At 46.6% G+C, this 25,895-nt stretch overlaps 1 protein-coding gene across 4 annotated transcripts in view; it reads left to right on the top strand.

Moving 5' to 3' along the window:
- The first annotated feature begins 420 nt into the window (after window positions 1-420).
- LOC149366896 (uncharacterized) overlaps window positions 421-25,895 on the top strand; it is a 45,956-nt gene continuing 20,481 nt past the window's right edge. The window contains exons 1-8 of one of the 4 annotated variants that reach the window (XM_089553000.1): window positions 421-558; window positions 2,195-2,387; window positions 5,386-5,745; window positions 8,887-9,246; window positions 13,422-13,778; window positions 15,234-15,460; window positions 20,395-20,659; window positions 24,687-24,873. In XM_089553000.1, coding sequence (XP_089409126.1) covers window positions 2,196-2,387; window positions 5,386-5,745; window positions 8,887-9,246; window positions 13,422-13,778; window positions 15,234-15,460; window positions 20,395-20,659; window positions 24,687-24,873 — 1,948 coding nt within the window. In that variant the 5' untranslated portion in view covers window positions 421-558; window position 2,195. Of the gene's footprint in view, window positions 559-2,194; window positions 2,451-5,385; window positions 5,746-8,886; window positions 9,247-13,421; window positions 13,779-15,233; window positions 15,461-20,394; window positions 20,660-24,686; window positions 24,874-25,895 lie in introns of all 4 variants that reach the window. The other 3 variants (XM_089552991.1, XM_089553015.1, XM_089553006.1) reach the window with 3 other exon arrangements.

Below are 25,895 nucleotides of genomic sequence, written 5' to 3'. Positions count from 1 at the left end.
GCACTGTGTAAAAATCAAGCTGTCCATCCGTCCTTGTCTTAATCCATTTTGCGGTTCTCCCAAAACTACAGTCGCTAGTGCTTACGGATGGCAGCGCTGTCTAGAAGTGAAAAATAAAAGCTGTTGCTTGATAACGTTATTATGTTTTGAAAGCAGTTTTTTTTTTCTTCTTTTTCTACTTGTACTTCCTAATTTACCTGTTCAGAATCTGTTTCATTAATTTTTTTTGCCAGAAGGTTGTTTGTTTACTAATAATATATAACATTGCAACTGAAACACAGTTTGCGCTATTGGTAGTGTCGCTGCAATACGTAAACCTAAATTTTGGACAACTTGAACCACCGTTTTTTTATGCATGAACCCTATGGGTATCTCAACTGTAAGATTCTTGGTGGCTCTGCGTAGAGCAGCAAACAGTTGCATCAATCAGTCGCCGCCGGCGCGTGCAGCGCGGTAGTCGTGGCAGTGGAACGCGCTATCGTGGCTGCGCGTGCTCGCGTTCTACCTGCCACAAAGACGGCGACAGCAGTGGGTGCCATGCCGTGGTGAACTCTAAAGGTAAGGCACGGCGGGTTTATTTCTCGCATAAGAAGCAGACTGTAATGAAATGTTAGCTTGTTAATCTTCTCGTTCTCGTCTTGCAGTGTTTTCCTTGATAACGGTTACACGGTGACACATATTCGCACACGCCGTCGCGTTCGTTCTGCTGCCGCCAAGCTGCCGAACGTTTCGGGCCTCCCGATTTTTATGCTTACCCGATGCCGTCGGCACAGCGTGCTTTGTCATGCCGCACCGGTCGCGCTACTGATGACAGCTGTGTTCATTCATTTGATACAGCTTTCAAGCGTTCACATGTAACTGACGTGGCTCAGTTCTGGCTACTTCTAGAATGTTCTCAACTGTCGCTGCTGTTGTAGTAAGGACCCGTGCAGCCCGATCGCATGCATTTTCAGAGCTGTTCGTCGTCTGCTCTTCTGTCAAACTGCTTCTTTGCGTGAGCGCTGGTCAGGTTAGCGACATTGATATTTTTAGTTCGATTCTACGAACTGACGGACGTTCGATCTTGTTTAGAATCATGGCAAGTCTTGAGATGATTTGCAGTTTTTGGGGTGTATTCGGTTTTAAGCTGCGGCCTTTTATTGTGGCTCGCCCGCGTGTTTCAGACGAGCCTCACGGCCCATATCGCCCATATGATTACAGGCGGAGAATGCAGTTGCGGAAAAGCAGTACAGACCAGCCGGTGTCGCTGCACATTTTTGCCTTTTTCATAAAAGCGAAGGATTCTTTTTTTCGCATATTCGAAGTTGCTATGTGTCACTTCTCGCATGAAACGTTTACGAGTACTACTTGCCTTTGGGAAAGAAATCCGCCGTTTTCGAAAGATGTAGCGCCCTCTGGGGAGAGGCGAAAATTCGTCTGCTAGTGGGTGAAATCGAACGCTCGTGGGAGAGGCAGGCGCGATCTGGTTCGACAAGGAACCACCTGTGCCACCACCTGTGCCTGCGTAAGTGGCAATTATAAGTGTGTGTGTGTGTGTGTTTTAAAATAAGTATTTTTAATATCTATATAATATATATATACAAAATATCTCTTTCAAAATATGTCTGCATGTGAGTCCATCTGTTTGGAAACAGCCAGCACACTTACTTATTCTAATATTACATCCTCAAAGGCCCCATTGAAGGGGTATTACATGAGACAGTGGAGTTCTGGACACATGGTTGATTCGATGGATGATCTGAATGAAGATAAGTCTGGAATGAAGTACAACGGCATTGGGCAAGTCAATCCATTCTTTTGCAGTGCGGACAGAAAATGATGTTAAATGAGCTCTTGTGCGGGCAAATACATTAGGCATGTTTATAATACACCCTATCAATCGCGCACACAATGCGACAATAAATTTTCACAATTCCAGAATCTCGCCCCCCCCCCCCCCCCCCCATCTCGTACACACAGGGTCAATCACACTTAGAGGGAACACGGCTCCACGTGGCTGCGCACACGAGGAGCCGTGTTCCCTCTAAGTGTGATTGACCCTGTACAATGACAGATAAACATTTTATAGTGTGGTAATCTATCGATACCGGCAAACTTCAATCTTGCTGCAACGGCCCTTCAGGCGTTTTAATAACAAGTTTGATGTTGCTGCTTACTGAGGTCTGCCCCGTGTGATTTGTTGTTGTGTGTGCAGAATGCGTTCCCAGCTGAAGTTCCAGCTGTCGTGGCTGATAGCGGAGAATGAGCACAGTCATGACTGGCGGCTCGCTGCCTACCGAGCCTTCTTTGCAAAGCAGGCGCCTCTCCTGGACGACGATGCGTCGTTTGTGCTCAGCGAAGTGTACAGGAAACCTGTCAAGAACCTCTATGAAGAGGCCATATACCAGGTGGACTGCACGATTGAATGGTCGGCCACTCTGTGGTTCAACCTGTCTTACAAGTACCAGCAGGTAGGGGCTTGGTTCCGAGTTGGCCTGCACATATGGCTTATTTTAGTTTCATTTATTTATTACGTACTACTAGTGTTGTGCAAGGTCTTGGACAGGAGGGGGCAGAAAAATTTGTATAAGGGGAGTAATTACTCATTGGCATCCACACAAGCCCAGCCATACAGGTACAGAGGTCAATAAAGCTTTGTAGGGCGCTAGCTGGTCGTGCATACTGAGACTGGGGAGCGCTAGGTTCTATACAAGGGAACAACACACACAAAGGAACAACACGAGACACGAGCGCAATTTTTTTTTACTTACAACTGATTTTATTTTCGACATGGCATAAATTTATACACATCTAGTCATGGGACACACAAACATAAAAGCCTTAAAACCAGCCAAGATAGCCGAGCAGTCGAAAACCATGCAAGATACAAGCTATCCTTGCAAGTCATGAATTTTAGGTCTGACCAGCTAAAAACAATCGTTCATGTCTTGTGTTGTTCCTTTGTGTGTATTGTTCCCTTGTCTTAAACCTAGCGCTCCCCAGTCCCAGTAGGTACAGAGGAAAGCTGCAAAGCTTCTGAAGAAACTGCTTAGTTAAAGAAAAGTTCATCCTGATCCTACGAAGTCTCTGTGGAAGCTGTATACATTTCTTTTGCAGCAGTACGGCTGCGCTTGGGCGGATGCCGATGTTAATAGACACTTTGAGTTAGGCATACGCAGTATATATATATACTGCGACTCTGCGGGCAACGAATGTGCATGCACAGAACACTGCATATCTCGCAGTGGAGCTCTAAGCCCCTTTCTATATGTAGGCCAGTTTCTTGGCATCCCTCATGACTGTCATTGCATCAGGGTTACTTCCATTGCAATATGCTATGAAATGCTGCCGTTGAACAGCTTCCTTGCACAAAAAGATAGCGTGCTTGGGAGTGCATCTTCAAAAAAGAAAAAAAGATAATGGGTTGTTTGTGTGGGAGGAGTGTACTCTTGTGAACCTCACTCATTGTCAAGAAAAAAAAATGGAACTGCATTAAGAGACTCTGTGCATGATTGCTTGCAGTTGGCCCAGCATAATAAATGTTGTACATGCCGTGCTTTGGCTGCCACCCTAGGTTCTAGCATGTGTGTATGATTAGTGTGCTTAATGTGTGGCAGTATGATTAGTAAAAAAATAAAGTGGTTGAAGGAACGACGGGAGAGGATTAAGGCATGCTTATGTGCTTGGGGAAACTAAAAAAGCACTCCAAGTAACCCAGGGTTTCTTAGGAACCCAGTTTGAATACCCCACGTATACTGAACATGCCTATATGTGCTCATGTTCCTGGCACGATCACGTGGTTCTTGGGAGTAAACAACCTCACGTGGTGACGACGGGAAGGATGGTTTATTGGGACTTAACGCCCCAAAGCGACTCAGGCTAAGAGGGACGGCGTAGTGAAGGGCTCCGGAAATTTCGACCACCTGGGGTTCTTTAACGTGCACTGACATCGCCCAGTAGACAGGCCTCTAGAATTTCGCCTCCATCGAAATTCAGCCGCCGCGGCCGGGATCGAAACCGCATCTTTCGGGTCAGCAGCCGAGCGCCATAACCACTGAGCCACCGCGGTGGGGTAAAACGGGAAGGATGGCAGATGGTCCATGGGCTTGCAGCTACGATTAACCGCTTAGTTTTGGCAAGTTCCACAAGCTTGGAGGTGTGACGTTGCACAAGCTTCGAGGTGTGACATTACACAAGCTTCGAGGTGTGACGTTGCACAATATCTGTCGTGTGATGTTCCTAAGAAACCCTGGGTTACTTGGAGTGCTTTTTGGTTTCCCCAGGCACATAAGCATGCCTTAATCCTCTCCCACCGTTCCTTCAACCACTATTTTTTTACTAATCATACTGTCACAGATTAAAGGGACACTGAGGAGAGCTCTATTAATATTTTTTTTTATAGCAAAATCCGATAGTTCGGCATTTAATGGCTTTGTTTCCACTTGGCCGGCAGCGAAAGATGCATTTATTTCTAAGAAATTTGGATTCGAAGTTGAAAAAGTTTTTCCCGCCGCTCTGATTCAAACTTGGGATTCTCCTATGACGACACAGGACTAAGTGACGTGAAACATGACGTGAACATGACGTAACACAGACTCCGTGATTTCTGGCGGCCAGCAGTGCGGCCCAGCAGCAGCCGAAAAGAGAGCTACCGCCGGCCGCACGTTGAAGGCATCTATCGGCTATTGCGGCCGTCACTTCGTTTACGTTTGCACCGGCGTTTTGCCAGTGTTACAATGGATCCCGTTCTCGAAGTCGTCAACGAAGTTCTCGCAAATAGACACCTTTAGCATACTGTGTACCTTGTTACCGTTAGCGGAATACCGGGAGACCCCATACCGCTGTGAGCAGGCGCTGATTGGTCCCGGCGCTGCAGGAGCGCGCGTAGCTGTCGGGTACGTGGCGCCATCTGGCGACGTCAAGGAGATTTGCGCATGCATTTGCTGCGCCTCAGTGATTCGTGGCTTATCGTGTCCTAGTGTTGCTAGAACTATTGGTTCTAGCAACACTGTTTTGTCCTATGACGTCATGAAGCTTGTACTTGCGAGTTTGGCCTGTGGCGGCGATACCTGTATTTTGGTTCTTGCTCTTTTCTACGTTACAAGAGCTTTGTTGTCAGTATGAATGGCGTTTTTGTAATCAGGAGCTGGTATTCTGTCAATGCAAGTCAACTTCAATTTCTCCTCAGTGTCCCTTTAACCACACTAAATCATACACACACGCTAGAACCTAGGGTGGCAGCCAAAGCACGGCATGCGCAACATTCATTATTCTTGGCCAACTGCAAGCAATCTAGGAGGTGTGATGTTGCGCAATATCTGTCGTGTGGTTTTGCGCAATCCCTGTCGTGTGATGTTACATAATCTGGCATGTGATGGTGATGGTTGCTTCCACATTGCCGCACAGGTGGGCCAGGCATGGTGTAAGGCAGGCAGGGAAAATATGGAGGAGGACGACGGTGGGGGGCTTTTCCAGTGGTTGATGCCCAGCCCCGTGGAGGCCTTTCCGCTGGCCACCCACCCGGTCGACCGAGATGTCGCCTTGTTCTCCGTCTCGTTCGGCACGCTGGTGGGACTGGAGACATTTGTCGAGCACCGGCTCTTTTCAAGGCGGATGGTGAAGGACCACCGCGACTACCACATAGATGCAACCTTCCAGCACGACCAGCGGTCCCTCCATGTTGACCTCCACCTCAACCACCACAGTGCGTGTCCACAGCGAGTTGCGGAGTACCGATTTGTGGTGCCATACGCCAATATCCTCAAGGTGCGTGGATTCGCTAGGGCATTTATTTATTTATTTATTTTATTTCAGATACTGTCAATCCCATTGGGATTTTTACAGGATGGGCACGTAGTAAAAGCGAATACAAATGGAATGGTATACATTAAGAACACTGTTGTTTGCAAGTAATTACGTGAGTATGGGAAAAAAACACAGATAACAGAAAATAAAACACATAACGAAAGAGTATATTTCACAGAAAAGGGTGCAATTTTATACATTGTAAGTAGTATGTTCATACAGATGCTGTTATATGCAGTGATACGAGTGGTCTGTTGTACTTGTATAATTATGATTTATTTATCTATTTAATTATCGCGCAACTGTTCTTCTACCAGAGTTACAAATTTCTGCAAAGATGTATTAGTAGTGATAGAGGGGTTCAAACTATTCCATTCTTTTATGGCAAGCGGAAAAAATGAATATCTGAAACAGTCTGTTCGGAATGCGTACTCTCTAAGGGTTAATGGGTGCTTATGCCGGGATGGTCTCGATTCATCTACAGATATATATAACGAAGTATCTATGTTTAACGAGTTATGAACTAATTGGAACAATAATTTTAGTCATGCTAGTCTGGCGCGTTTCTGTAAAGTAAGAATACATGCTTGATTTATAGTTGGGATGGTGAATCACTGGTCCTGTATTTGTTAAAGATAAATCTAATTGCCTTTCTCTGTACTCCTTCTAGTTTGTTAATGAGCTGTTGTGTGTAGGGAAACCAAATCGTGTTTCCATATTCGAGAACTGATCGTATGTGCAGTCTTTTCTTTTGTTATTTTTGGACAGGAGAAAACATGCATGAGCACTGGTCGTGTGGTTAGCTAGCAGGCTAGTAGCAGATTCAACACAATGCAGTATGTTATTGCAGCTGACAGAATGCATGCAATGTACAAAATATCCAAGGAACAAGTAATACCCGTGCCACACGCGCACAAAAAATGACAGTAAATGCTTAAGGCCTTAAGTTTGTTAATGCCATTATTTTCGGACTTGGTGCTACACGTAGACATTTAATGCCATTATCGAAAGTGACGATGACGATAACGCTTGCAAGGTAGTCAGAAATTTCAACTGAATATAAACATTCCAAATGAGAACAATATATGGGAAATGTTGTTCAAATGTAATGCAAAAACGATTTTTTAGAAAGTACGGCTGTTCCTGCTTTACAAGTCGAAAAAGTAGCCATAAACTCTCATGTCAGCACATAAGTCGAGAGTATCTGTCAATAAGGCTGGTTAAAATGGCGCTCTACACATCGAAAATGCGGTATGGATGCCTCATCTGACTGAAAGTTAAGAATTAACCATTTCCTACTGGTTAGAAAGTTGTTACTAACAAAGCTGCGTGCTTTTCTGCATGTGGAATGGGAACGAGAGTACACATTGCACAGGCGAATGAGTTGTGGCGAACTCAGTAGGTCGCGAATGGCAGTAAGGCTAATGCCATTAAATTTACGCAGGTGGCACTGCACGAATGCCATTAAAACTTAAGGCAGTAAGCACTTAATGGCATTAGATCAGCCCGTGTGGCACGGGTATAACTCCAAGTGTACATATATTAGGATACTATACTTATCTTCTATGCCTGCTTCCATTAGATATAGCTGTTACATAACTGTAAACAAGGGCAACGGGCACAGTAGAAATTGCCTACCACGTATGCACAGTATCCTGCAGACATGTTTGCAGAATTGCCTTTTGTTTATCAGTAACAAATGGTAGAAAACCATCTGATGACAGAATTTCAGCTTGCAGCGTTGTGTGCAAACCATGTTGCAGCATGCCTGCTGTGTCCTTGACAGGATGAGTTTTTTCGTGTCCTATCCACAGTCTCTCTGGTCTGCCCGTGTTGCATTGTGTCTGCTGCATTTTAAAGAACCCGGGTAGGACTTCGCAAATATGCAAAATGTAGATGCCGCTTTTATTGCACCTCTTAAAGTGGGGGTTAGGTATTTTTTTAGGGCCTGTAGATTTTAAGAATTTTATACTGTTCGGTGATGGAATTCAAGTCAAGACCGAAAATGTAGGAAGGGAGCAAGTTAGCTGCTTAGCTGCCATTCTTGGATAGAGGATGCTCAGGAGTGCAAACTCCATTGGCACCATCCTGGGCAAACAGTCGGATCACGTCATGCAAAAAGAAAATACCAGTAGAACCGTGCACACTAACGATGCCTAGCAGCACTATAAAATTCAGGGGACAGTTTGACGATCTAAAGTGCGCGATTCGAAAGCCTTTCCATGCAACTTTGGCTGCACGGCCATAGGCACACACGAGGCAGCCATGGAGCGACTTTGATTGGCTATTCATGACTAATTAGTCATGACCCATGACTGACTAGTCATGATTGGTTAATTATGAACTAGCCATGTCGAAAGCCTTTCCATGCAACTTTGGCTGCATGGCCATAGGCACACACGAGGCAGCCATGGAGCGACTTTGATTGGCTATTCATGACTAATTAGTCATGACCCATGGCTGACTTGTCATGATTGGTTAATTAACAACTAGCCATGATTGGTTAATGACTAACTGGTCATCTCTAATTGGTTGATGACTGGTAAATGACTAGTCATGACTAATTAGCTGATGACTAACTAGTCATGTCTGGTTAATGACTAACTAGTCATGACTTCTGACAAGTATTGAATAGTTATGACTCACTTCAGATGTAACGGACAGGGTCATGGCCGCGAGTCTGAGCCATTAAAGGCTTTCGCCTTGATACTCTGCAGTATTTGCGGTGAAAATGCTTGCTGGATATGCAACAGGAAATGCTTTAGTGGTGTCCGTATTCTTAAAAATTTTATCTGAATGCCTGTCGGTAACTGCCGCCGCGGTGGCTCAGCGGTTATGGTGCTCGGCTGCTGACCCGAAAGATGCGGGTTCGATCCCGGCCGCGGCGGCTGGAATTTCTTTGGAGGAGAAATTCTAGAGGCCAGTGTACTGCGCGATGTCAGTGCACGTTAAAGAACCCCAGGTGGTCGAAATTTCCGGAGCCCTCCACTACGGCGTCTCTCATAGCCTCAGTCGCTTTGGGACGTTAAACCCCATAAACCAAACCAAACAGCCTGTCGGTAACTGCGGTGTAATCTCTTTAATTTGAACCGACCCCCCCAGGTGCTGATCAACATGAGGAAACGCGTTGTGGAGTTGTTCCTGCACCTAAAGATACCAGCCATGTTGATGGGGGAGGTAGTGAACGAATATCATGCGAAGCCTGGCACAGCAGCGGCAGCAGCTCCGCTGCGGTGGGAGCGCTACCTCAGCCTAGGCTGCCAGTGTGTCGGTGGCCGTGTGGAGGGTGCCGCGCTGTGCGGAGGCCTCATCCTCAAGCTGGTCATCCGGGACCACTCGCTGGCATGGCGGGTGGTTGGGCGGCTCTCCCAGCGCTGCACCCACGGCACCATGTTCTGCTACGCTGCGGTCCGCACCCACTGCCCCAGCGTGACTGCCAGGTGCAGGACCATCGAGATCCAGGTACGGTCGGCGCGAATGCAAAGGACTTGCATGCACTGTGCTTTTTGGTGCCACGGTTTTCTTTTGATTGTAAAAAAAATGGCTGTGGCTTAGCTTGGTTAAGCCCGGTAATTGAAATGAAATGTTTATTCGGCCATATTTCCAATATACCCCCGGGGAGAGGCAAAAGGAGGCAGACAAAGCATGCCTCCTGACGAGGCCAACACCCCGGCTAACGCATCAGGACAGAGGTGACAAGACGGCAAATCACATATGCAAAAAAAAAAAAACTTTACAACAAAAGAATAGAATACCTTAAGGTAACCTGCCTAATCTCAAAGAGAAACAAAGGAAGACGCTCCTGCGAAAGCAATATCCGTAGCTATGCCATGGTTCAGCTGGTAGTGTAGCTGGTGGTGGTGCTTGTGGTTAGACTTGTGGTGATGCATCGGTTATACAATTCAATCCAATCCAATGCAATCCAATCCAATGCAACGCTGAAGTGGTCGTGTGTAGATTACCATTATCCCGGTGTGTGATGAAGAGCGCTGAAAGGCGCGCTGCGCGCGGAGGGCGCAGGAGTTAGGCAGCAGCCACCACGCGCAGCCTCGCCTCGCGACGCCACAAGTTGGAGCCCTGCTCTTGCAGCTGTGACGTTCACACCGCTAGGCGCGCCGCTCAAGGTCAATGGTAGCTACCGCGGCCTCGCCACGCGCGGAGCTGAAAGTGAAAGTAGTATTGCTTTCGCAATAAAATTTCAGTATACATGGATCACCACGTACCATATTTACTCGCATAATTTGCGTGTTTTTCTTTATATTAAGGGGGGAGACTGGTCTTGAAAAAAAAAAAAACATTAATGAAGTCAGTTAAGAAATCTTCAGGGATTATGTATTTTTGTGTGCCAATTCTTAATATGTCATTTAATTTTATGTAAAACAATTCCTCGAGCACTTATGCAATTTTTATGCATGTATTTTTGAAAAGCTTCAAAAAAAATTTCTTGCGGGAAACTTTCTGAAATGTATGTCATTGGGTTCTCTTGACTCCAAGAAATGCAGTAAGGGTAAAATTGACTAAGGGTAAATTGACTTCCTGGCTATCATAGAACTTGAGTTGTAGGGTACTGAAGCTGCCACTTCAGAAACAGGAATACACACTTTTCTTTTCATTTCTGAAGCGACAACTTCAAAACTCTATAACTCAAGTTCTATGATAGGCAGGAAGACAATTTTACCCTTATTCCATCCCTTGGTATCAAGAGAACCCAATGGCATACATTTCAGCAAGTTTCCTGCATCAAATTTTCTTCAAAACTGTTCGCAAAATACTTGCATAAAAAGTGCATAAGTGCTCAAGGAATTGTTCTACATGAAACTAAAAGACATACCTAGAATGAGCTCACAAAAATACATGTGGCTTGAAAATTTCATAACTATGGCTAGATTAATAAAATTTTCAAGACCAGGCTCCCCCCATAAGGTTTCAAAAAAGGGGGTGTGCAAATTATGCTCAAATTTTTGTGACACTGAAAAAACACTGCAAAGGTCATAACGTGCTGTATATACTGTTAACTAAACATGTTGACAGATTTGCGTGTCTGGTTGGGTTTGATGGCTTTATTGTATAATAAACTCTGATACATCTCCAACCAAAAACTTTACTTTGAAACCCAATGTTTGGAGCCTTCTCGGCTCTTTCTTCAGGGGTGACTGGAGGCAGTAGCAAGCGTCTTTAAGTACGCATGGCAGAGAGCCGGAGGTAAAAAAAAAAAAAAAATGGCCACGCGAAAGGCGCAGGGGAGGGGTGGTGGAGTTAAGGCTGTAAGGCTGTCAGTCACGTCAGAATGTGTGGAGGCGGTCAATGGTGACTTGGCTTCTCTGAGCTACAGAGCGGAGTTCCTGTGTATATACTGCGGGCAGGCTTCCTTTTGTGTGGTCGACGTTGTTCGGGCTAGTTGGAATGTGCCAGGATTCGAGTAAGAGCCTTTCTTGGTACATTGTTTCGGTTCCAAGTATTTCAAACTAAGGTTCTTGATTGGGGATGTGTCAGAGTTTATTGTAAGCAATAATATATGCTGTACATTGCCACCTATTCTTAGACCCCTCCCCATCTCGCACCCCTCATTGGCCAAAAAAAAAAAAAAATTTACTCCAAATGTAAGGTGCATACTGCCTCCTGCCCCGCCCGGTGTTACGTAGTCCCCCCGCAGGATGGCATGGTGGTGGTGCACAGCTCAAAGCAATGAATGCAAAATGATAGTCGCGAAACCAGCAGTGGGAGGCGAAGGAGATAACGGGCAATAAAACGGTGCCCTCACGTGCGGAGGCCCGGCTGACTAAGTGCAAACTGAGCAGCAAACAGTTCAGTAGTTTTGGATTTGAGCGTACATGCAAAAGGTTGAAGGTTGTAGCTTTTGTTGTCGGAGAGTGTCTGCACCAAACACATAGCGGCACACACGCTTTTTTCACTGCCGTGCACGCGTTGTAAGGAAAACAAACAGGTATAGAGAAGCTGTGCACCCGCGCCACGGCTAGGCTTTTAAGAGAAAGGAACAATGCGAGAAACGGCAGACAGACTTAAACCAAAGTCACGAAACGGTCCTGGCACTTCCAGTGAAGACTTTATGCTGACAAAAGCAAAGGTTCCACTAGCAGTCAAGTTCAACTGGCTCCAAGATTTGACCTCTAACAGGAGGCATGCCGCATGTGGCTATGATGTCATGCCATGTGACTCACTGATGCCACGGCTGTGCTCTTGGCAGTCACATCCGCCCCTGCACTGGCTGGTTGGTGGCCGCTCCTCCTCGCCACTTGTGGCATGTGCTGTGTCACGTGATTCAGTGTTGCACTTGGCAGTCACGTCCGTTGCTGCATCGACCGCCGCTCTGGACGCTCGCTTTTGCGCTCGTGGCACGAGTGCAAAAGCGAGCGTCCAGAGCGGCGGTCAGTCGGCTCAGTGGCGGACACGACTGCCAAGTGCAAGACTGAATTTGCTCTCGCTAATATAATTGCAGTGCTTGCTGACAGAGCTTTCACTCTGTATGTCCTGGCTCGGCTGAGTTGATAAAAGCACGCTTTCTGAGGCAAGTAGAATAAATGCCACTCATTCCCTGATTGGTGTGTTGTTTTTACTTAAATATATATATACATTTTTTGCGCATTGCGTACATGGGCCGGATCCCGAAGACTGGTCCTCTGATCTGGAAAGAAAGCGCGATCCTTACATGCGTTTATCCAGTAAACTAGGCGCAGTCTACGGGAGACCACTTTTCTGTCAAAAATGAGTTGGGCAGGTGGGGCTGTGCCTGGATAAAAATTTCGTGACCACTGACGTGCATGCCAGCGAATGAGAAAACCTGGAGACTTGGCATCGTATTGTGTGTGAGATATTGGTGTATGTTGGGTTTAGAAAACAGCGATGGTACAAAAAGCGAATGAAAGAGAGAAAAATGTCAAATATGTGACGTGATAAAGTTGGGGTTGGTCACTGGCGACCGAGAAAAACCACTCTAGAAATCTGTTGAAAAATGGAGCATAGATCCTGGAAGAGAGTCATGTTGGACTAATCTCTCCTTACATTTCGCCGTGTACTGTGCGATGTCAGTGAACGTTAAAGAACCCCAGGTGGTGGAAATTTCTGGAGCCCTCCACTACGGCGTCCCTCATGGCCTGAGTTGCTTTGGGATGTTAAACCCCAATAAACCAAACCAATCTCCTTACATTTCGCAGTTAACACATTTCTGTTTAGTTTTTACTTAGTTCTGTTTGCTCCCCCCCCCCCCCCCCAACTTGACAGACAGCATGTATAAGAGTCCTAAATGGTGTCTGATAACACCAGTACTGCATAGTTCACTGTCTGCATAGTTCACTGTTTACATAGGCCGCCGCGGTGGCTCAGTGGTTATGGTGCTCGGCTGCTGACCCAAAAGACGCGGGTTCGATCCCGGCCGCGGCGGCTGGAATGTCTTTGGAGGAGAAATTCTAGAGGCCCGTGTACTGTGCGATGTCAGTGCACGTTAAAGAACCCCAGGTGGTCGAAATTTCTGGAGCCCTCCACTACGGCGTCCCTCATAGCCTGAGTTGCTTTGGGACGTTAAACCCCATAAACCAAACCTAAACCAACAAATCTACTCCACCTTGGGGGATTCCCCTAAACATTTGACCAACAACTCTCGGCTACCCTTGGCTGTGCAGAAGCGGTGCGAGTCCATCCAGAAGACCCTGCCGTTCTCCTGCGCCTATGCCCTCAAGGCCACCCTGCACATCACCTTCGACGTCCTCGACCAGATGGTGCTCATGTCCGAGATGGCGTTCGACACGCTCATGCGGCGGCTCGAGCAGCAGTCGAAGAAGGAGCCGTCGATGGTGGAGCGGGCACTCAGCCACATCGTGTCCAGCATCGACGCGGGAAACGTCGTGCTCTTCAAGCAGGCCTTCGAGGCTTGCTGCGCCCTCTTTCGGGACGAGAAGCCCCCGCAGCTTGCTCGCGGCACCTGTCTTGTTCGGAGCGTGTTCATCACACCGGGGCGAATCATTCTGCGCCCTGCACAGGTGTGGTGCTTGACTGTATTGTTTTTTTAATGCTAGGGCTTTTGGTTGCTGTTGAGGAGTTACTTGTTGCCATCCGGCTCTGTATCAATGCATGCAGAGCCGTTTCGCTCTTTTTTTTCTTTATATTTTCGTGTTTGATGTTATTTTAACTCCGTTTTGTATCAACTTCGTGTTCCTTTCGTGTATTTGCCTTGTACCGCGTCCATTGTACCGTTATCATGGTTTTTTACTTACGCATATTCCTTTTCCGATATGCCCCCCCTCACCCAATGCTCTTCGGGGCCTATGAGGTACAAATAAATAAATAAATACGTTAATTTGCAGAAAGACATGGTCTGAAAAATGTCTTTTGCCTAAAACTGAATCGTAGAAATCCATTATAGTAAACTCAGTTACAGTACAAACTCGGATATAGTAAAGTGAAGCTGCAGTCCCATTTTGCCTTCCATTGATGGCTGTGCATTTTTTTTTATTGTGATTTTTTTAGAAGAAACGGCTATAGTAAAAACCGTCTGGCCGTGGCGATGTACTCCCCGCGAAATGATCACGTCACGGTACGCGCGAAGTCTAGGATCATTAGGCAAATCGAAACCGAATGCGCTCGTTTTGGGTGGCTTCACCACCAAGCTAGAGAGTCGCGAGGAGAAGCCAACTTTTTGAAGACCTTGAGGCCGTGAGGCAAAGCGTGCGGCGCGCGCAGGAAAAGTAAAGCTGGCTATGAACGTAGAAAGAAGGCGGCGCGGGTATACAACAAAGAAGAAAACAATACTCGTTCACATGAACACACAGGTAACGAACGAGAAAAATCTTAACTCTCTGAGATGGAGCAACTTTAGATGGCCGATTCCAGTTTTACGGTTTGGGGAGATAACTAATTACCGAAGCTATTAGTTTTATGTGAATATTCAAGTACTTCTGAAAGATTGTTCTCTTGTTCTTTATTTGTGCTAAAGCCAGCACTTGGCTTAATTTCTGCCAAGTTTCAAGCCGTACTGCATTTTTTTTTTTACTTCTTTTACTTTATTTTCTTCTACTGTTGTTCAATTTTCAATGTTTTCTGTTTAAAGTGCGCCTTTTGCTTATGCAAGTGGTGGTTTTATTGTGTACTGCATACATAGTTTACTGTCTCCTTAAAGGTGTTACCTTTTTGTTTTGTGTTCCATAGAAATGGTATCTCTTACAACATCAAAACCAATGCTGAAAACTGGGTGCCTGGGCCTATGCAAGTTGTTTTTATACAGCCTTTTGCCCAGATAGCATTTCGAGAATTGTGCATGCTTCTAGAAGAAAGAATTGAATCGAATTCTCTTGCACGGCTTTGGGCACACCCTTATCCGGTGCTTTTCGGTGTGCAGCCCTTTCATTTTGCGGTCCCGTTTTTATTCTCCGCAGGTTCATCAGTAGCCTAGAGTAGCTTCAAGACTGCAGCACTGTTTTATTTCGCATCCGCCGCAGGTACACTTTGAGAACAGAGTGCTACGGCACTTCAACGCCGAGTTTGCCATCCGCGTGTCGTTCAGAGACGACAACCTGGACAAGCTGTCATTCACGCTCAACTTGCACTCGTCGCGGGACGACATCCTGGAGGCGGTTGTTGCCCGCTTCATGCGCGAGGGCATGCGTGTTGGCCTGCGGGAGTTCAAGTTCCTGGCGCCCTCTACCAGCCAGCTTCGTGACCACGGGTATGCTACTGCCCATGGTCCTTCTTCCTAAGTGGCGTATATGCTCGTGCACAGTTACTGCTCCATTTCCTTTTCTCAAAAACCAAACCAAACAGTAACAAGGTAACCATGTGGGCTAGTTAGTGTGCATCAGACATAACTTCACCAGCGAAAGTACGAGACACGAGGAGAAGAAGAACACAGGACAACGCTGGACTAACAACTGAAGTTCGATCGAGAAACGGCCAACCTAGGTCACCAGAAGATGCATGCATATCAGACACACTTAAAAACAAACAAATACATATGTGGCGAATCACCAAGGAGTGGATACACACTCCATAAGTGGCAGACAACAGAAGACAGATATTTTGCCTATCAAACTTGCACGCGCACACTTCTGCTTAGGAAATTAACTTCCTAGTGAGATGCAAAGACGGTGCACTGACGCATGTGTCACTACTGCCTCGCAACCTAATATGGCAGGCCTCAAGGATTTCCCTCTCCTCCCTGTTTTTTTTCCTTTTCTGATTACTGAAATGTTGTTAAAAGCCGGAACACAGTTTTTACAACTCCTGCAATGACGTGGAAGATTATTTTGATGGACAAATTTTTCGGGGAATTGTTCTGTTGTGTGCCCGGTCATTAACACATCTGCCAGTTTGGCCCGTGTACACCCTACCACATGACAGGGGTAACTTGTAAATGACACCAGTCGAACAAGCAACGAACTTGTTGGCGTGCTTCACAGTGCAGCTCTTGGACTTCCTCCCCTCACTGGCCTGCGCGATTCGTGAACATAAACTACACATCTTACAAGGTGCAGAGAAGACTACCGTCTACCATGCCGTTGGGCCACTTTTTTCAGGTTATGCGAGACACCGTTAAGATAGGGCACCGCTTCAACTTTCTTCCTCTCCACTCTAGCATTTCCGGACTCCCGTGGGTTCTGGTTCTTAATTATCTGCAGCATCGACTCACCAACTGCAGTCAGCACGTCAGCCGGATAACCCGCGTCACTAAGGCGGCGGACTTGCTGGTGAAAGCTGTCATTCACTGCATGTGGGCAGCTCTTCTGCAAGGCATTCCCTAGGCAAAGGCTAGCCATGGCTCTTTTAATCAGCTTGGAGTGTGATAAAACATAAGGCAATAGCACTTTCTCAGTTCAGGGTGAGTAGCTCCAACAAATGTGGCTTAAGTCCAAACAAAACCGCATTAAGCATTAAAGGGGCTGTGAAACACTGCTTGGGGGGATACCGGGTATACTTCAGGTGGATTCTTGATGTCACACAGATGCCGACTTAAAGAGAATTACAGGAATCGATGCACAGGAACGGGAGTTATTCAATGAAGAAATTTCAAAATACAAGCAAACAAAACGCTGCCCTCAACTCGATTTTGGCGGGGCTTCCCACTCCTGTTTCGCTCTCCCGATGACGGCACCTGGCACAACCAATCAAAACAGCCAGCCAGAGCACGTCGCGGAAGTTTGCACTCCACGGTTGCCTGCTCTCTGTAACTCGTTCTTGCTGAGGCTGGCAGCGTCGTTTCCATGCCAGAGACCCTGGTGGTGTATTTTTATTTTACTTGCTTTGCAAAGCTTTTATCTAAGACGAACAAGTTGTTTTTGTTGATCTAATTTAAAACGCAGACAGGTGACAAAATGTTTCTCTATTTATTCACGCAATTTGCAGTATATTCACTGTTTGTCCCGTCATCAAGCTCGCGCCAGGTGATGTCATATCCGCTGCTAAAACCCGCCACTGTGTGGGGACACCATTGGAGCCATGGATGTGTTTTTGGGAGGACATTAAAATATTAAAAAATGGAATATACGTGGTATTACCGACGCTAATAGCACCATTGTAGCTTACTGTATGCGATCAACAGGCAAAACAGTCAACTAAGATAGTGTTTCTGGGCCCCTTTAAGTCCAAACGAAACAAGTTGGGGCACTGGCGTTAACAATGTTGTAGAGCTTGGTTGATTTTGACGAAAGGAAAGGCACAGAACTGGCTCCCTGGGTCAGTGGACACCTCAACCATGCTTTGAGGTACATGGTGTTGGTGTCCACCTGTAAAAACCTGCTTTTGCTCAATATTCCTTGCTTAGCAATGCTAAACTGCCAGCAACTTTTGTATTGTTGTGGTTAAGTCACTGGATTCAGGCCATTGGGTCTTGTGGTTTCGGCTGCTTGAAGAGAGTGTTGTGGTTAAGTCTGGGTCGGGTCGCATTGGGGCTGAACCATGCAAAGTGTACAAGAAAAGCTAAGCTGATGACCACGGCAGATCAACTGCTCCAAAGCTTGCTAGCCAGGATGAGGGCAGACACCGACTTCTCAAATCTAAATTTCATGCTGGCAAGCTGAAGGACAAAATAAACAGTGGAAAGGGTGGTTTAATTGCCAATAAGCCTGTCACAAGTGCTACCGTATCTGCTTGGTTCTAATGCGCACCGTTTTTCAGAAAAAAAATAGAGAGTTTTAGTATAGTGTTAGCGTGATAGCGGACCTAAGGGAAATTACGTTAGCGTGCCGCAAGCAACTTATCCCCTCAGAGAGTTTTAGCATAGCGCTTTGGAAACGCTAAACGCCATCTGCTTGACATGGATGCCAACGGTCCTTCTAAAATGGTTGACATTGCCGCTAACTTGCCAAAGTATAATATTTCCAAGTTTTTAAACGAATTATTAGTGCAGCATTCATTTTCGTCTGCAAAATGACCCCGAAATTGAAATAAAATGAAATGAAAACGTAAAATAGTGGCGCCATCTAGTAAAGGCAATGTTAACTACAAGCCGTTGGAGCAATAAAATTTGCCATCACATGACGTCTAATGTTCAAAAACTTGAGAAAAATTTAATATAAACTCTCTTTACATAATTCAAGTCCATAAAACACCGCGAAAAACCTCCAAATCTATTTTTGTCTCGTTCAAGACGTTTTTGCTAGGTTTCTGCTGCGTTTCGGGCCATTGCAGACGGTAGCAGTGCAGCTGGAGGTTCCATTAGGCTTGCGCGCTCCAGAATCGAGAGCGTATCTTAAAAACAGGGCTGAATTGCAGCTTAAGCTTTATCGTCGAAGCAAGGTAAGTCGTAGCGAAAAGCAACAACACCAGCAGTTGCCGGTAAACATGGCGACCGGAATCGCAAGAGCTGCTGAATCGGCTGAAGCGGGCGGTTGTCGCTTGAAAGGACGCCGCCATGTTTCCACGCTAAAAGCGCAAAAGCCGCAACTGCCGCAACGCTAAATTCTGAAAATTGCGTACGTACGCTAACACTATTTCCCCGTTAGCGTTCTGCGCATGCGCAGTCTGATCCCGCTATTCCGCTATGCACGCAATTACGCAAAGCCCGCAATACTAAAACTCTCTAATAATTGAACAATGACATAAATGTTAAATTCAAGTACAAATATGAAACTACACCAGCAGCACCCTATTGTCATCGGCATCACAAAATGGCAGCTTGGTATCTCTCTTTTGTTGATATCGACATATCACCTATCGCATTCATGGGTGCTGATAGGCCTCATGGGCATCTGAAGTGTTCTATCAGCAGGACTCTGATCTGGACTTCAGCTGACATGGATACATCAGTTGCAAAGACACGCCTTGTTGACTCCAACACTGGGTTAAAAAAAAAAAGGTGATCTTGTGTGAACAGGCAAGTGGCAGTCGGGTTACCTTATTGTGTGCCCAGTTTTAATGAATTATGTATGCGTGATTGGTGGCAGCTTAAAGACTGGATTTTCGCCAGCAAGTCTACTTGAGAGTCCTTCGATGGGCCTTAGACATGAGACACTGATTGATTGTACAGTTTAGGATTGTGTAGAGTGCACTATAACATGTAACCTTGTTACAGCACGCTTTGATTGCAACAATGCAAGACACTGCCAGTGCCAAAAAAAATGCAAAATACTGTGGCATCATCTTGTAACAACTCAAAAGCCCTTGAACGACATTGTGAAGGGGGTGCCAGGTTTTCAACATAGGAAGACATATTGAAAAGAGCCTAAACCGTATCAAAGCATAATTAGCCCATTTGAATAAACAAAAAAAAAGAACACTGCACATCTACTAAGAGCATAAAGATCATATTTCACTGAGATATGGTTTGGTTTGGTTTATGGGGTTTAACGTACCAACGCAACTAAGGCTATGAGAGACGCCGTAGTGGAGGGCTCCGGAAAATTCGACCACCTGTGGTTCTTTAATGTGCACTGACATCGCACAGTACACGGGCCTCTAGAATTTCTCCTCCAAAGAAATTCAACCACCGTGGCCGGGATCGAACCCGCGTCTTTCGGGTCAGCAGCCGAGCACCATAACCACTGAGCCACCACGGCGGCTTTCACTGAGATATAGTCACAATGGTGGTATACAGCAAGAGTAACCAATGCTTCATTGCAGATTGTTACTTCAGCTTCTTTATGCGACTTTCAATACCGAATTAAAATTATAATTCCTCATTTCATTGGTATTGATATTCCTGATTCTATTAAATAAGGTGAGACTTCCTTTCCATCAGAATCTCTCAACAAGTCTGATCAGTGTTTGGTCCGTTTCACTCGCAAGCCTTCTAGCTTTCTAACAAATTCTGCTATGAGTGCCCTGTCTTTGTGACCGAAAGACGCAAGCTGCGTTGCGCTCTGGACCGCCTTGATCCTTGCCCTTTCACAGAGGCTAAGATCCTCGGTCCGTGGCCACAACAGTCGACTGCCATCAAGGCTTACAAGGCACTGTTTTCTGTTTTGGGAGAGACTGCCTTGGTTGACAGATTGTGACTGTGTCTCCCGTTCCTTCTCTCTTCCCTCTTTAATCCCCTCATTCCCTTCTCCAGTGCAGGGTAGCCAACCGGAAACCTTTCTGGTTAACATCCCTGCCTTTCCCCCCTCTCTGTATCTATCTATCTGGTCTGAGGAGATGTTTTGTAAGCAGTGTCCGCGTTGCGCGCAGGACGTGGATGTACGCGGTGGACGAGAAGCGCAACAGCGCAATGACCATCCGCGACTGGATGGGCCGCTTCGAGGGCATCCACAACGTGGCCAAGCGCATGGCACGCATGGGCCAGTGCTTCTCCTCGACGGAGCAGGCCGTGCGGGTGATGCCCCACGAGGTCGCCGACGTCCCCGACCTCGTTGGTGGGGCCCACCCTGTCAGCGGCAAGCCGTACGTCTTCTCGGATGGTGTCGGCATGATGTCCGTGCCGCTTGCTGAAGAGGTGAGGGGGCATGCGGTCTGGTGCTGGCCCCAGCCAGGCGGCGATTGCAGTAGGCTCGTGTTAATTCAAACTCGTTTGGCCGCACATTTGTGGCGCTGTTCGTTATGGGGAGGCTTCTGTCGGAATTTGGTCGTTCGAAGTTGCGCTTTATGACAGCTTTGAGTCTCCAGAGTGCGAAGTCGCAGTGTGGGTGGAAACACCTTCTGTCGGAGATTGATACAACTGAGCCAGTTGCTCATATGAAGGGGTTGGACTTCTCGGTTTTTATTTTATGAAATTTGGCGAACCTTTTTTTTTTGCGGCAAACAGGGATGATTTTTGAGGAATGAAATACTGACTTTGCTCGGTGATTTAGTACAGCAATCCTGCATGGTTAGCAGTCATTTGAAGCGTACCTCAGTGTTTTTGTCATTATGGACAATTTATTTACAGTAATGAGTGTGCAAACGTTAGTACTTGGAGCTGATCTTGTACGTCGTCCGCCTGTTGATGGCGGCGATGGAACTGCCGCCCAGTCGTCGCAGTAGCCGGTGCATATTTTTTCGTGAGGACCATGTGAGCGTTTGTGTCAGTGTCCTGCATGCAGTTGACCAATCTACTTAACCGACTAACAGCTCTAAGCAGGTGATGACAGTGAACAAGTACTGCTTAGCTCGCAGGCGGTGGTGCTTCTTGGTCCGCAGAGGTGTGTGAGCTAGCGAAGCAATACCTCAAATCGCACAACTGCGCTGCTTATCCAACAATGTACACCATCATCGCATCTTGCCCCTGGCTTCCTGCTTATATAATGTCAGCTTTGACTGAGTGTAACTCTCATTCAAAAGCCAGCTATTTGTCTTGCATGCTAAGAATACTGACCTTTTTCGGTTAAAACCGAATTCAAAAACTAAATTTAGCATTTATTTATTTATTTATTTATTCATTCATTTTAAAACAAAATGTCCAACCCCTACTCATATGGTACCAATGGCACCTTCTATTGGAGGCGGGTGTAACTTGAGTCGGTTGCCCTTACGATGCTGCTGATGTGGCTTAAAGCACACACGAGGCAAAATTTAGGTCTTTCGTGGCTAAATAACTGATTCCATCTGTCGCGGAGTGACTGGGTCATTAAACCTGGCCCCATTCTAAGTATATATCATGACTGGCAAGTATCCATGCTTAGCTGTTTCTAACTGGTTATGTACCATATATCGCATAATGAACCCACTCATCAGTTTGGAGGGAGGGTTCAGTACGCGAGAAAAAAGTTTTAACTGATTTTTTTGGGAGGGTTAAAATTGCATATACATCCATTCGTCCTTCCGTCATCAACTAACGCATGCGGTCAGACGCGTTCGTGTCGCTAGTGTTTAGCATCGTTCACTTTGACGCGATCTGACAATTTTGTGGTAGCCGGTGGCACTGGCCAATCGCGACGAGATAAAGCAAACATGCTGCACACCGGCCATGAAGGTCAGGAGCGCATTTTTTACGAGAGGTTAAAAAAAGCACACAGGACAGTTACTAGTGTGTAACGGATGGCACGAAAACTGAGGAACCTGCTACAAAAAGTTTTAAAAAGAAAAAGTATATTCTGGACAGCAAAAGTAGGGGCCGGGTCCATTATGCGAGTGGGTTCATTAGGTGAGTATATATGGTACTTTGCCTAAGAAGTTTTGCGGAGACCACAGCTTGAATTGAGCTAGTACAACAAAAGTGCGCCTGCAACCTCATGAAGGAACCAAAGCTTAAGGACTCTGGAACCAAACACTCTAAGTATGAATGGCTAGGGTTTGGATTATCACGAGCTGACTGCGGTTATCAACGGTGCCCTCACCGACCGTAACTGTTCCGATGCCTGCTTGAATGGTGTAGTGCTGTGGCATCTGTCTGCCCGCCACTTGCCCGATAGTTGTGCGCACGATGACACTGTGGTCGCCTTGCATGGGCCTTTTTTGGCAGGCAATGCAAGGATCGTTCACAGAGCACTGCCTGTCTCTACCCAGTTGTTTCACCAGCATGGGGCCTGTGTGTTGGTCGCACCGCTCCTCTGCTATCGCACTGCTCGTGGCCATTGTGCACTTGGCCAATGCATGGGTTTGTCAGAGATGCCTTGCCATGGTGGTGGTGCCTGTGTGCCACTGCCTAGCATTTTGTGGCACATTTCTGAGGTAGCGTCAACGTATCTGTTTCAGAGCTGTATTTTTGCGGGCCAAAATACTACAAAGCAATGATGAAAAAATGCTAGACATAAGTCACGGAACGCAGGTCTAATCGAGGTAGAAAAAGAGAAAAACCAGAAAATACCCTGATTGTAACACACGCCCGGTTTTCACAGTCAAAGAAAGGTGGATTGTCTTCACTCGTAATACGCCCAGACTTTTATGCTTCTTGCACGAAGAAAGAACGGTGCTTGGCGAGCGCACAGTTTTGGTGCACATGAAGAATCACGTGGGTGGAAGTGGGAGAAACGTGCAGAGGTGCCAATCAATGCCCTAAACAGTGCATCCCTGTGTTCGGTTGGCTGGCTGATGTACGGTCGACGACAACCATTGCTGAGTGCTGGCACTGAGCTCAGGAAAGCGAAACCGAAACTAAGCATTGGACTGGTCTCAGAGGCAGGGGCCGTCCATTTTTCATCCTGCCTTCCGTTGGACAAATATCAAAGGTGCGTGGGCAACTCTACAGCATGCAGTTCAGTTTGAGAAGGGCTATTTTGATGAAAACTTCCGTGCCAGCCGTACCTGGACGCACCTCCTTTAGTGAAGCGGTTCGAAGGAACTGATGTGAGATACATGGCGTCTGAATTAGTGAGCGTCTGATGCCATTGACTTCCATGGGCACCGGACGGGACTGTGCAAGCTGTTCGAATTACCTGTATTTCCTAATTGACGGGGGTCGAGTTAACGAGCCTTTACTGTCTCAGTGCACCAGCAACACCAAGCCGCAATTTTTGTGATGTCAATTACAATAGCTTCGTTGCCTTCATTTGTATTGCTTTGTTTATCTTTTTCCCCACCCTGCTTGGACCTGTGCAAGGTTTTGCAGTATTGAATAAAGAAAGAAAGAAAAAAAAGTGGGGGGGGGGGGGGGGGTGTTTCTTGGATAGTTTCATTTTCATACTCAATTCTAATTCTAACCTGCATGTCATTGTTATAAGAGTTTTTCGGGGGAAAAAAAATTCACGTTAGAGCCGAGTAAATATGGTATACAGTATAATTTTACGTGTGTTAATTGAGCAGTGCACCATTAAATTCTCAAGCAGTGTGCCCTAGATTCAAAATGTTTTTTTTTTTTGTCAAAGTTGCACTTCATAAACTTGTCACAGTGAGTGTACATTAAGAACTTCGATCAATTTCGGGTGACTTGATTCCTTGGCAAAAACGAACTAGTATAAAGGCAGAATTGTTGTTTCATCTTTCCTTTTCCAGTTCTGCATTAGCACAGTCTTCTGACATTTTAGTCTGTGAAAGCAATGTGCAGAGTGATCTCAGCTCAGACAACCAGAGGGAGAGCTTTCATCAAGTCCAGCTTCAAAGGGCAAAAATTTTGAGGGGGCACTATGGTGATCTAAAGTGCGATGAGGCTAAATTCCCGCAGCGCTGTCCAGCGCCCTTACACTAGACAAGGAGAACTGCATATGCGTTGGCAGGGAGTTGGCGTAGCATAGTGATTAGCACGCTTGGTTGTGTGGCGCCATCTGGTGTAAACACCACAAATCACAAACGTTTCATGTAATGGACGGACGGACAGAGTCATGGCCGAGTTGTGTGGCTGCGACGACGTCCATGGGAATCATCTCATCCGCTACTTTGCCACTGGCAACTGGTATTGCGAGTCTCTGACCCGAATATGTTAGCACGCTTGGTTGTGTGGCGCCATCTGGTGTAAACACCACAAATCACAAACGTTTTATGTAATGGAGGGACGGACAGAGTCATGGCCGAGTTGTGTGGCTGCGACGATGTCCATGGGAATCATCTCATCCGCTACTTTGCCACTGGCGACCGGTATTGCGAGTCTCTGACCCGAATATGTCGTGCAGGTTTACAAGATCCTGAAGCTGAAGGACCACCCTTCAGCAATCCAGATCCGGTATGCGGGCGCCAAGGGCATGCTCTGTGTTGATCCCACGCTCTCGGATTCCAAGCTGCTGTGCCTGCGTCCAAGCATGCGCAAGTTTCCATGCACCAGCTCGGAGTACCTTGAGGTGATCAAGGTCTCGGCACCGCGTGAGTATCGGCTTCTTTGACTGTCTTTTTGCGAGCACGCTTTCATTTCATTTTTATTTCCTTAAAGGCCCCTTCTTGGGGGCATTATACATAAGGGGTGAGCTGCAATGAGTTTTACTGCGCATATCAAAAGGCATCTGTCTATGTGCATCTCTAGTAGAGATAAGACATGACGGTGTAATAATTCATTGACATCCACCGAAGCCAGGCACATAGCCCCAAGGCAGTTTTATTGTTTGAAAAGGGGGGAGGGTACTTGGCATATCAAACTCTAAACCTTCACAAGCCTGATGCATTTATTTATTTATTTATTTATTTATTAGTTACCTGCATCGCCCTGCAGGGCATTACAGCAGGGGGGGTACTGACTTCATTTTAGGTATCAAACAATTATTGCAGTGCTTGGATGTTGAGATAACTTGTGCTAATGTCACGAATTGGGGTGACGCGTCCCCGACTGCTGGAGGGGAACGCTTTCCCCTGCAGGTTCGAAGAAAAGAACAGAGAAATCAAAGAAAACAAAACGAAGCCGTGTTTATATTTTAAAGGAAAGGAGCCAATAAAAGAAACGAAAACACCAAGGAAAACACACACCAGAAACGCGTACAACACTAGAGACAAAAAGGAGACAGTTCACCGGATACAAAGCGTCCCAGGTGGAGCGGGAAGGCCTTGCGGTAGCACAGACGCGGGTTGGCGAGTTGGGATGCGTCGCTGGCATTGCGTCCAGAGAGGCGGTGGTAGAGAGCCAGGAGTTGAGGAACAGAGATGACACGGGAGATGCTGACGAACTCTTGTCAGTCGCCCCCAAGAACTGGGCAGCTGCAGCAGGAAAACTGTAGCCAGGTCCTGTCGACGGCGTTCCGCAAACACCGTAGGCTTGTGCAGCCTATCCCAGGAAGCCGTGGCAGCAAAGTGGCAATCGCAGTAGGCCTGCGTCGTTGATTCAAGGGAGGTCCACGGCAGCACAGACCCGAAGTCTGACGGCTGCCACCTCCACGCTTGAATGAGGCTTAATGATC

The sequence above is a fragment of the Amblyomma mixtum genome, chromosome 1, assembly GCF_055824585.1.
Source record: "Amblyomma mixtum isolate Tamu chromosome 1, ASM5582458v1, whole genome shotgun sequence".
Lineage (NCBI taxonomy): Eukaryota > Metazoa > Arthropoda > Arachnida > Ixodida > Ixodidae > Amblyomma > Amblyomma mixtum.
This window is presented reverse-complemented; position numbering and strand designations above follow the sequence as displayed.